Source organism: Cyprinus carpio, chromosome A6 (assembly GCF_018340385.1).
Source record: "Cyprinus carpio isolate SPL01 chromosome A6, ASM1834038v1, whole genome shotgun sequence".
NCBI classification, from domain to species: domain Eukaryota; kingdom Metazoa; phylum Chordata; class Actinopteri; order Cypriniformes; family Cyprinidae; genus Cyprinus; species Cyprinus carpio.
In genome coordinates, this window is record NC_056577.1 from 33,262,133 (window position 1) to 33,274,355 (window position 12,223).

General features: G+C 46.2%; 2 protein-coding genes across 2 annotated transcripts; both read left to right on the forward strand.

The window, feature by feature from the left end:
* Positions 1–1,195: 1,195 nt before the first annotated feature.
* Positions 1,196–5,423, forward strand: LOC122145383. Its single transcript, XM_042759091.1, is given in 2 exon segments — positions 1,196–5,155; positions 5,158–5,423. Coding segments are annotated over 2 exon segments (1,938 nt in total). The 5' UTR covers positions 1,196–3,481; the 3' UTR covers positions 5,422–5,423.
* Positions 5,424–10,697: 5,274 nt separating this feature from the next.
* LOC122145432 (ribonuclease H-like) lies at positions 10,698–11,291 on the forward strand. The gene has a single exon (XM_042759216.1). The coding sequence runs from the start codon at positions 10,698–10,700 to the stop codon at positions 11,289–11,291; it is 594 nt and encodes a 197-aa protein (XP_042615150.1).
* Positions 11,292–12,223: the final 932 nt, after the last annotated feature.

The following is a 12,223-nucleotide window of genomic DNA, read 5'->3' on the forward strand; positions in this document are numbered from 1 at the left end:
CTTGTAAACCGCGAAACTATCCGAAGGAATTCCGAAGTTCTACGTAACCAGGCAACCAACCAATCACCAGGAGGGTTTTCCCCAAAAGACGTCATCCAAACGACAGATCTGCAACCAACCCGAGGCGTGGGGATTCCCTGAGACGAGGCAACAAGCGAATCTCCAACTCCGCTTTTCAGCGCAAATGCAAGTAAAAAAAACAAACTTCATTCCTTGCTGAAATAAGTGCAGATTGATCTTAAGCAGTAAAGATAAGACACATCTCTGCTTTTATGATTTTCTTGGTGCGATCTAACGAATAACTTACTCCTGGGACTTCACTCAAATTCCGTTATCATCCTCTTCAGTAACTGTGTGTGTGTATGTACGTGTGTGTGTATGTATGTGTATGTCCATTAGGTTTTAGATCCATGTAATAGAGTAGCTCAATAAATTCTTGTTTCATTTATAAAGAAGTATTGTCTTGTGTGGTGTATTTTAAGATTAAACTTTGCCCAGATCCTATGCTACCTAGCTAGTAGTTTATAAATTATCATTCTGTTTGGTATTCTCATTAAGCCATGAAGTAATATAAACAGAATGGAAAGGATATACTGAATTTTACGTTCGCTGGACGAACAGTTGATGAAGTATAAACTAATTAAATTTGGAATCAGTTCAATTAAAGCAATTCGAATCTTTAGACTCTCTCCTTCTCAAAATAAATGAGCTAATATTTCCTTACATAAATGGTGGAGAATTAAAGCGGGCAAATTTGACCTAAAAATACATAATACCAAGACATTTTGTTTTGTATTTGTTCTATTTTATCCGGAAGGAATAGATCCAAGACAGAGAAACAGTTTGTTGTGCTACTGGATACTTTTATTATGGCATGCCAGTGTGTGAATGAATGAAGCGAACTCGAGTTGTTGTTTGTTGTTTGAACTGCAGTTAAGTATTTGATTGTCCGCAGAGACAAAATAAGTCGCGTAAAGCGCACAAGAAAGAAGCGAGCGTGTTCCTCGTTTACCTTTCTTTTAAAATAAAGGCCTTCATAGTTCGATTTGTTTGTGCGAGTTCCACATCAAATTCGTCTATGTATCTCCCCGGTTTGAGACATTAATCTAGCTAATTAATGTTCTTTTGCCAGTTAATTCACTAAAAACTAGTGAACTTTGGAACGCGGTGCTCAGAGAGAGAGTGTCCGGAACGTTGTATTATGGGAGAATTGTGAAATCTTGATCAAGTAGAATTGTGGTTAAATCCATGTGTGTTTTTGTCTGTAGACTAAAACAAGTGCTGAGATCCGCCGAGATCTCAATAACGTATTTTATTAACTACAGTAAATCTGTAGATTAATCTACCACACTCTAACGAGCTGAGATAGTTCAGCGCTAAAAGATAAAAATCCAAATAGTGCTTTGTGGTTGTTAAGTGTGAGATGCGCCGTCATTTCACGTAAAGCACATAAGCCGTGCATAACACCTGCCAGCTTAGGGCAGTATACATCGCCATAGTAACAGCCATAACCCGGAAGTTCCAAGAGACCTTTTCTGGGGTAATTTGAGCTATTTGTAAACAAATAGCCTAGCATGAGCTAAGCTAACTGAAGCTAACACCTTTGCATTGAAGCATATGCAAAGCTAGTAGCCTTGAAGGCTAGTGGTTAGCATAGAGCATTTTTGTGGGCTTAAATACAGTGTGTTTTGCAGTGGTTAAAGTGTCGAAGTGACTTTACATCTGTTACATCTGAACTTTAACTCACTCTCACCTCATTCTTTCTCTCTTTTACATTTATTAATCTCTCTCTTCTCCTCTCCTCCCATTGAAAAGAACGTTGACAGATGCAAACGTAATAAACATTACCTTGTTTACTCTTATCAGCTGAAACACTGTTGTTCTGTTAATAATTAATGATGGTTCTCATCCTCATTACTTTAATGACACATTGTGATTAGTTCACCTATAACTGCTCTTATGATTTTAATGATATCAGCAGATATTATTAAGCTAAGTAATTATGGTTTTGAAGTTTTGATTTCATTTCATAATTAATCACAGATTTGGAATTTTTATTTAATTTCATAAATTAAGTTCAGTTCCTGCTTTCACGTAGCAACAATACTTGCTGATAATTGAATTATAATTGCTCTTATAATCTAATGACAACAACATTAGAGATGTTAATCCTTGAACTGTCAATACTGCTCTGAAATTTTAACTTCTTCTGCAGTTAAGTAGGCTTTGGGCTACCATGTTTCAAGATACTTATTGATTAATTAACCTGAATTGCTCTTAGCAATTTTAAGGATAACATAATTACATTTTAAACAGGAAATACTTTTTCTAAGTTCAAATTTGAATTTCATTTGCAATTGAAAGTTTTGGTTCTACCTGTTAGGCCTTCTTTTCTCTCGCCGTCAGTTATTTAATTAACTCAACCCAAATTTTCCTAGGTTTTCCCATTTGGCTGAAGCCTGTTAGTGGCAAACCCCCAAAAGAAAATTTAGGGTTTTCCTCAATACCTAGGTTAGTTAGTGTTACCCTGCTAACGCCGCAACACCAACCCCTATGTGTATTGTTTCAACAGTGCCACCACCCTGTCATTTTTCCTAACATTGGGAGCAAAACTTCTCTTCTTCTTCTCTCTCTCTCTCTCAACTGCCTTCTTCTGATTTGACTACTGTTGCCATTTTGGGTTTGTACCTGTGAGAATCATAAAAGCAGAGAACTTTAGAAACATTTAACAAAAGTTTGTGGAACTTGAACACTTCGTTTCAAAATTGTCTGACTCTCACCCTACCTTCCCTTCTCACCCTGGGATCCTACCCAGCTAAGGCTAAAGTAGGTCAACAAAGGAACCGATAGGCGTCCGCCAAATATTGAACACGCAGCTAGAAACGCTCTGATTGGTGTTTGGTTGTCAATCCTACCAGCTGAGAAACCAATACTGGCATTGCTATTGTTTTTCTTCCACCCCGGAGAAATTTTAATAGCAATCACAGTCCTGGTATTTAGAAATCCCAATTTCCAAAGCCTTGTCTAGAAGCATCCTTCTAAATCAAACTTAACATTTATAATTGTACTCATTCTGTAACCAGAAAAGGTTATTTTGTGTTGTCTTTCTCTCACATCTTACCAGTGGCTCTAATCTTTCCTTACAAAAAAAGAAAACCCTTTCTTTTATAGGAAAAGTGGAAGCAGCCAAATATTATTCTGTTCCTTGTTCTGTTTGTTACTCCTCTTTTCTCCCTCTGTTCTCTAGCTGTGCTACCTGTGTGTGCTTATTAATTTTCCCCACAGAGACTACAAATTAGAAGCACGCCCACCAGAGATTCACAGTCGATGAGAACTACACTCACCTGCCCATTACACACTCAACATCAACCCACATTACACACTTACACCTCTGTTTTGCCTTGTTTTGGTTTTGTTTTGTTTTCTCCTCTTCAAGGTCTGTGTCAGTCTAGGTTCTAGATCTCCCTCACCACGTCCAAACATGTCTCGCACAACAGACCCTGTTGGCCACTGGGAGGACCTGGAGACATGGCTAAGTGTTGCAACAGACAGCCTCCTACCTAAGGCTGCTGAAACACTGAAGCATCAGACACAGGACCAGCTGGATGAAAACATAACAAGCCTCACGAGACAAGACCCAAGTCAGAGCTACAGTCACAAAGAACTAGCCAAGATCACCAGCTCCTTAAGCCACACACTCATCGCCACCCTTAAGCTGAGCGACAGGCACGCCGCCCATCTCCAGCAGGAGCTAACACGCGCACAACGACGCATCGAACAGCTAGAACTGGAGGCTCAGGCACGACGGGAAAGACCTGATGAAGTGGAACAAGGCGCAGAGGAGGAGATCACCAGGCTAAGAGAGACACTAGTAGCTACTACACAACACATGGAACAAGTCAAGACAGACTACGCTGATCTCTCCAACAAGCTACAGTATGCGGAACATCTCCTTGAAAAGGCCAAGGCCGACTTCAGAGACAAGAATGGCAGAATTAAAGCCCTTGAATCTCACCTGGATGAGTCAAGAAACGAGATCAGCCGCCTAACACGACAGCTGGACTACATCAAAGAGGAGTCAGACAGCTTCAGAGAGGAACTCAGACATGCCTACGAGCTGCGCTCTGAGCCTCCTAGGACACGACGGGCACCAGTCTCACCCCTGCCAAGCAGGCCCGGGTCCCCTGTGCCTGGACTGACCCGTGATCAAAAGGGGGAGGGGGCAGTGCTGAAACACCCACCTGATCCCCTCGAAGAATTTTACATCACGACGAAGCTAAAAGAAACTGCTCCAGCCAGCCACAGATCATCGCGTGGCTTGGACCTCAAGGACCTCAACAAGCTCGCTAGGAACATTGGCAAATTTACCCCAAATGTGCCAGGCAGTCAAGAGATCAAAGGATATCCGCAAGATGTCGACTTTCATCTGGAAATGAGACCCAGTGCCACCGACAAAGATAGACTTTATTTGATCCGAGCGACATCCAGCTCAGAGGTTCGCAGTTTCCTGGACCGACAGCCGGCCCACACAAAGACTGATTACCACCTGCTCAGAGAAGCCCTCATCAAAGAGTTTGCTGACCCTGAGTCGGAACAAGGACTATTGGCTGCCCTGGAGACGAAACAAGGTCGTCAGGAATCTTCCCAATTGTTCTACAGCCGACTCAGACAAGCGTACTTCGGGACTCACAACGAACAGAATATGGAGGAAGACGTAAATTTTAAAACTCTCTTCCTGAGGAATCTTCACCCTGGGGTAAGCCACCATCTTGGCGTCCTTGCATGTCCACGCACCATGAGTGCTCAACAACTGCGAGACTTGGCACACAAGGCCTACTGCAAACAGAAGATGACTTCAGAAAAGAGCATCAAAACCATGGCAGTTCTCGACTTCAACAGTCAGGGGCTGGCCCTAGAAGGCGCCCAACGTCAAGATCATGCCAAGCCAACACCCAAAGAGTGGAATGCATCCTCGTCCAACAGAGAACGGGACTCCCACGCTGGTACCCGACCTAAACGAAGGAACAATCGCTGGGATGGACCACATGGACGACAATGCTCACCTGGACATCACTGGGAAAACTCATGGGACCAATCAAGACCTCATGAGAGACATTGGGAAAGATCGTGGAACCAGCCAAGCTCATTTGGAAACTCAAGAGAAAAAAAAACTCATGGGAATTCAACGGAACCTCCAAGGGAAAACGACAAATGCCCCCTGGATCAACCAGCCCAAGGAATCGACGAAAAAACTCACAAAGATTCCAAGCTGATCGAGCTCAAACTGAATCCACGCAAGAACAAAAGACTTCACCGTGCGTTGACTTACAAGAACTGATAAAATTGATGATGAAAGATTTCTTCCAACGAAAGGAGGAGGACCGGAAGTGGGAAAAGAAAGAGAAACCAGATTCAGCCTGACTAGCAGCCGGACGAGAAGACAGCGACCACCTGACCCAACAAACCACAGAGAACAGCGCTCCTTCACCTCACTCTCAGAGAACCGTAACTACCCTAATTTCAGATGGACTAGAAATCCTACCTGAAAATCCAGCAACAGAGTTAGTCCCTAACTCAACACCTGATGCCCCAGATCACAACAGCGTCCAGCAAACCCCTGCTGACGAAACCTCTCAAGTCCCTGAAAGTGCTGTCTTGGTCGTCTGCCACTCCTCCGAAGAACACCAGATCAGTCCTGACATCCTACCTGTTTCCTCCCAGACTCCGGTCCCTCAACTCCTGGGTGACCTCATTGAGAAAGGTATAGCAAGAAAGTTTTACCTCTCCATCATCATCGAACCCCACATCAAAGTCGAAGCCCTTCTTGACACAGGAGCCGACATCACCCTAATGTCGACCGAACTCCTTGAAGAAATCCAAGAAAGAACAAAGAGGTCTAATAGCACCCTCAAACTTCAAAGGTGTGAGCTGAACCTCCACGCATATTCCCATACAGGCCTACAACTAAAACATGTGGCCCCAATTCACCTAACTGTGGGACCAATGAATCTCATCCACCCAGTATACGTTTCACCACTCAACACCTATCAACTCCTTATTGGGAAAGACCTGCTCAATCGCTTTGAACCTTTAATAGACTTCAAGCACCTGAAGATATGGACCCAAGTCCGCAAACCTCTCCCTTTCCAGTCAGTGAACCCCCATGAGTTGCAGTGTCAAGTCACAGACACCGCCCCCCCTTCACTGACTGACGATGCAGGGTCAAAGCCAAGAGCAAGATCAACTCCGAGCAGCAAGAACCAAGACCCTTTCCTCTGCTCATTGCAAGCGTCCGACTCAGACTCAGGTTCTCTTCGAATCATGACTGCCATAAACGTCCAAGACACACCAGTGGCTGATGCAGCACTAGCCCTGTGGACTGAAAACTCCGCTATCAGCTTAAAGCTCTTCAAAACATTGAAGCAGAGATGTCAGAGCCTACCACACGTCTCAAAGCACATCCGCTTCCCTATCAGTCCGTGGTCAACAACCATGGCTACCTCCAAGATGGTTTGCGCTGTAGACCTACGATGGAACAACAGACTTCTAAGTCACTACTTCCTCATTGGCCCTAACCTACCTCATGACATCTACATAGGAGCAGACATCATGGTTCGTCTCAATGCTTGCATTGAAACTGTGAACAACGTCATATGGGCTCCTCCGTCACACCAACTGACCACTGCAGTCAATCTCAAGAATCTTCGATCTGGTCAAACAATTCCAGATGCATGCGCAATGATCGTTGAACAAAGAAGCTACAATACCTGCCTACAGCAAGAGTGTCAGCGTCCGCCTCAACATGTGACCTGGACACACTCTCAACAGTAAGCTAGGTTTTCTTCCAACCTTCCAGGACCCGCCTAAAACTAGGACTGACCTTGGAAGCCACACCTCTCATGGAAGTGTCATCTCGTGCTGTGTATGTGTTGCTCAACAACTGTACGGCCAAAACATCACATCACATTCCCAAAGCCAGTCACCTGGGACGGCTCATCAACCAGGCGTTCCATGACTTTGAGCTAACAGTACCTGTCATCGGCCCCATACCAGCCGAACTAATGTCAGATGAATGCGACGACACTGTAACATTCCCAAAGCACCATGAAGTCATTGCCATCACTTCTATCCTGCCAGTGTCCAAAGAAAGCGTCTGCCGGTCAGAACTAACAGACGACACTCATCTCGCTGTCTATGCTGTCTCAACACAGCCTGCGACAGAATCACCTGCACATGTGACCATCAAGGCCCAGAGCCCCTCAAATGACTCAACAGAGGTACCCTACGCAGGGTTCAATGCACAAGTCCAACAAATCCTAAGCGAGGCGGATGCCCTCCACAGCGAAATGGATCGCCAAGGACTTAAAGAGGTTCTGTGCAAATACAATGACTCCTTGGCAAAGGATTCCCTGGACTGTGGCCTCACTGATATCCACACAGTGTGCATCCCAACACATCCAAATGCGCCACCCACATTCGTGAGGGCAGTACAAAATTCCGATAGCGTCATACGAATCGTTTCAAGAGATCATTGACTCCATGCTGGAAAAGGGGGTCATCCGGCCCTGTAACAGCACCTACTCTGCACCAATATGGCCAGTCCTAAAGCCCAACGGCAAATGGCGGCCCACCATCGACTCGCATGTTGAACCAACAAGTTCCCTTATCGCGATAGCCTATGACTCAGTTGGACCAAGAGATTCCCAAAATCAAAGGCTCAACGATCCTTTCCACATTGGACATCGCCTCAGGATTTTGGACCATCCCTGTCCACCCTGATGACCAACACAAACTGGCATTCACCTTTGGCAATCGACAGTACATCTTCACACTGTGCCCTTTCGGCTATGCCAACTCACCAGCGGAATTCAACATCTTTCCAAACAAAGCATGCCCTGATGCCAGAGCCAGAGGCAACCTTGTTTCCGTGGATGTCCTTATGAAAAGCTCAAATGTGGCAGACCACCTCATGTACGTTTCACCACTCAACACCTATCACTCCCTTATTGGGAAAGACCATGCTCAATCACTTTGAACCTTTAATAGACTTCAAGCACCTGAAGATATGGACCCAAGTCCGCAAACCTCTGCCCTTCCAGTCAGTGAACCCCAACGAGTCACAGTGTCAAGCCACAGACATTGCCACCCCTTCACTGACTGACGATGCAAGGTCAAAGCCAAGAGCAAGCTCAACTCCGAGCAGCAAGAAACAAGACCCGTTTCCTCTGCTCATTGCAAGCGTCTGACTCATACTCAGGTTTCTCTTCGAATCATGACGCCATACACGTCCAAGACACACCAGTGGTTGATGCAGCACTAGCTCTGTGGACTGAAAACTCCGCTATCAGCCTAAAGCTCTTCAAAACATTGAAGCAGAGATATCGGAGCCTACCACACATATCAAAGCACAGCCGCTTCCCTCTCAGTCCATGGTCAACAACCATGGCTACCTCCAAGAGGGTTTGGCGCTGTAGACCTACGATGGAACAACAGACTCACTACTTCTCAGTCACTACCCCTCCTGAAAACATCCTCATTGTCCCTAACCTACCTCATGACATCATAGGCGCAGACATCATGGTTCGTCTCAATGCTTGCATTGAAACTGTGAACAACGTCATATGGGCTCCTCCGTCACACCAACTGACCACTGCAGTCAATCTCAAGAACCTTCGATCTGGTCAAACAATTCCAGAGGCATGCGCAATGAGCATTGAACAAGAAGCTACAATACCTGCCTACAGCAAGAGTGTCAGCGTCCGCCTCAACATGCGACCTGGCCACACTCTCAACAGTAAGCTAGGTTTCTTCCAACCTTCCAGACCTGCCTAAAACTAGGACTGACCTTGGAAGCCACACCTCTCATGGAAGTGTCATCTCGTGCTGTGTATGTGTTGATCAACAACTGTACGGCCAAAGACAGCAACATTCCCAAAGTCAGTCACCTGGGATGGCTCATCAACCAGGCGTTCCATGACTTTGAGCTAACAGTACCTGTCATCGGCCCCATACCAGCCGAACTAATGTCAGATGAATGCAAAGACACTGTAACCTTCACAAAGCCCCATGAAGTAATCGCCATCACTTCTATCCTGGCCAGTGTCCAAAGAAAATAACTGTTGGTCAGAACTAACAGACGGCACTCACCTCGTTGTCTGTGCTGTCTCAACACAGCCTGCGACAGAATCACCTGCACAGGTAACCGTCAAGGTCCAGAGTCCCTCAAATGACTCAACAGAGGAACCCTACGCCAAGTTCAATGCACAAGTCCCAACAAATCCTGAGCGAGGCGGATGCCCTCCACCGCGAAATGGATCGCCAAGGACTTAAAGAGGTTCTGTGCAAATACAATGACTCCTTCGCAAAGGATTCCCTGGACTGTGGCCTCACTGATATCCACACAGTGTGCATCCCAACACATCCAAATGCGCCACCCACATTCGTGAGGCAGTACAAAATTCCGATAGCGTCATACGAATCGGTTCAAGAGATCATTGACTCCATGCTGGAAAAGGGGGTCATCCGGCCCTGTAACAGCACCTACTCTGCACCAATATGGCCAGTCCTAAAGCCCAACGGCAAATGGCGGCCCACAATCGACTATCGCAAGTTGAACCAACAAGTTCCCTTATCGCGATGGCCTATGACTCAGTTGGACCAAGAGATTCCCAAAATCAAAGGCTCAACGATCCTTTCCACATTGGACGTCGCCTCAGGATTTTGGACCATCCCTGTCCACCCTGATGACCAACACAAACTGGCATTCACCTTTGGCAATCGACAGTACACCCTTCACACTGTGCCCTTTCGGCTATGTCAATTCACCAGCAAAATTCAACATCTTTCTAAACAAAGCATGCCCTGATGCCAGAGTCAGAGGCAACCTTGTTTCCGTGGATGTCCTTATAAAAAGCTCAAATGTGGCAGACCACCTCAAAGAAATTGACCATGTCCTGAACCAGCTGACAACAGCAGGAGCAAAAATTGCCCTTCACAAAGGACAGTGGTGTAAAACCAAGGTAAACTACGTTGGCTTGCTCATCGGACATGGTGGCATCGAACCACAGTCCAGCTGTAGGCAAGCAATTCAAAACATAAAGACACCCACTAACATCTCTGAGCTACAAAGCTTTCTGGGAGTGTGCAATTACTCACGACAGTTCATCGAGAACTAAGCTGACATAACCAGACCCACTAACTTCCCTCCTGAAAAAGGACGAACCCTTTGTTTGGTCAGAAGCTCAGGACACAGCTATGAGCAAGCTCAAAGAATGCCTATGCTCCGCCCCATGCCTGGCCTACCCCGACCCAGAAAAGCAATTCTATCTGGAAGCTGGATTCTCCAATCATTGCCTCAGTGCAGGCCTCTACCAGCTCCATGACAAAGACAAACGAGTGGTCGCTTATGCCAGCAAAACATTGCTTCCCCCAGAATGAAAATACTCAGACTGTGAAAAAGTGTTGCTTTGCACTGTATGGGCCATTCAGCGTTTCTCCAACTACATTGGAGCGCAAAAGGTCATCATAGAAACGTGTCACCAGCCAGTGACCTTCCTCAACAGTCAACGAATCAGGGATGGCTTGGTAACCAACGCACACATAGCTACATGGCAGCCTGAGGCAAGATATGCCCGATAAAATCAATGGCTAAAAACTCGTTATGTAACGGGCTAGCAGCCTGCCAAAACTTAACGGACATGCTGTACACATCAGCAGAACCAAAAGAACCAGCACAACTGCAGCGGACAAACTACAGGTACTTTGAGGAGAATGTGTGTGAAGGCATGTCCACAGCATATGTCGATGGCTGTTCCTACAATCAACAGGGCAACTTGAAAGCGGGAGCTAATGTGGTCTGGCTCGACAATGACCCTTGCCCACCACAACAATTCAAATTAGGCCCTCACTCATCACAATATGCAGAAATAGCAGCCATCCTCATCACCCTACAACTTGCTGCATCCCACAACATCAAAGAACTCCTCATCTGTACCGACGCCAACTATGTCCGTCTAAGCTTCACATGCCATCTAGCTGGATGGAAACAGAATGGATTCAAGACAGCTAACAACAAGCCTGTCAAATATCAGGAACTCTTCCAAGCATGCGATACCATTGTCACCGAACATGACATGATCGTTTATTGGAAAAAGGTCCAAGATCACTCATGTCAACCAGGACAAGACAAAGATCTCAATGACCAAACTGATGCCCTCGCCAAAGCAGGTGCATTACACAGAGAGTCCTGGACTTTCCTGCCCTCCCACCCAACCCATCAGTGGCAGCCATAACCCACCGCCAACACGCCACTGGCGCGCAAACCCCCACCTCCTCCCACATTGAACTCTCACCTCAATTCACCGCTGATGATCTCCTCACCCTCCAAGCATCGAATCCAGTGCTACAAACCATTGCCACTGACATTTCCAACCCACTCACTCATACTATTTCCATCGCCGACCTATCCAATTTATCTGATCTCCGCCAACTTCACTCAATCAAGCACATGCTGCATCTTAAAGACAGCGTTCTCACATATGTCCCTGAGCCCCTAACTGCGCCAAAGCTCGAAGTTCCTCAGGGCCAAAGGGGGATGATGCTGACACATGCCCACGATGAACCATTCGCTGGAAACCATGGTGCCAAGGCCACCTACGAAACGCTCAAGCAAGTGGCGTAATGGCCTGGCATGCAGCAAGACGTGGCAGAATACGTAAATGGATGCCTGGTGTGTTGCCAGTTCCAACCGGCAAACCCAAACCACAGAGCGTCACTACAACAGAAAGGAATGACCTTCCCATGGTCGGACCTCCAAATAGATTGGGTAGGACCCCTGCCACGGTCGACACGGGGATACAAATACTTCCTCACCATGGTTTGCGAATTCACTAAGTAGGTAGAGTGTCTCCCAGCTCCCAACGATACAGCAGAAACGACAGCCTGCCTGTTAATGAACCACATCTTCTCAAGATTTGGACGGCCTTTAAGAGTCAACTCTGACCGAGGAACCCACTTCACTGCCGAAGTCATGCAGGAAGTATGGAAACTCCTAGGCATACAGGCCAAGCTTCATATATGCCATCACCCAGTTTCCTCAGGTCAGGTCAAACGAGTCAACAGGACAGTGGCAAGCATGTTGAAGAAGTATGTGTCCACCAATCAAAAGGATTGGGATGTCAAGCTTCCTCTGGTACTGATGGCCATCAGGGCCACCCCTCACCGG

Excerpts from the sequence above, each read along its gene's own strand:
- LOC122145432 (XM_042759216.1), top strand. The coding sequence starts at position 10,698 with ATGCTGTACACATCAGCAGAACCAAAAGAACCAGCACAACTGCAGCGG.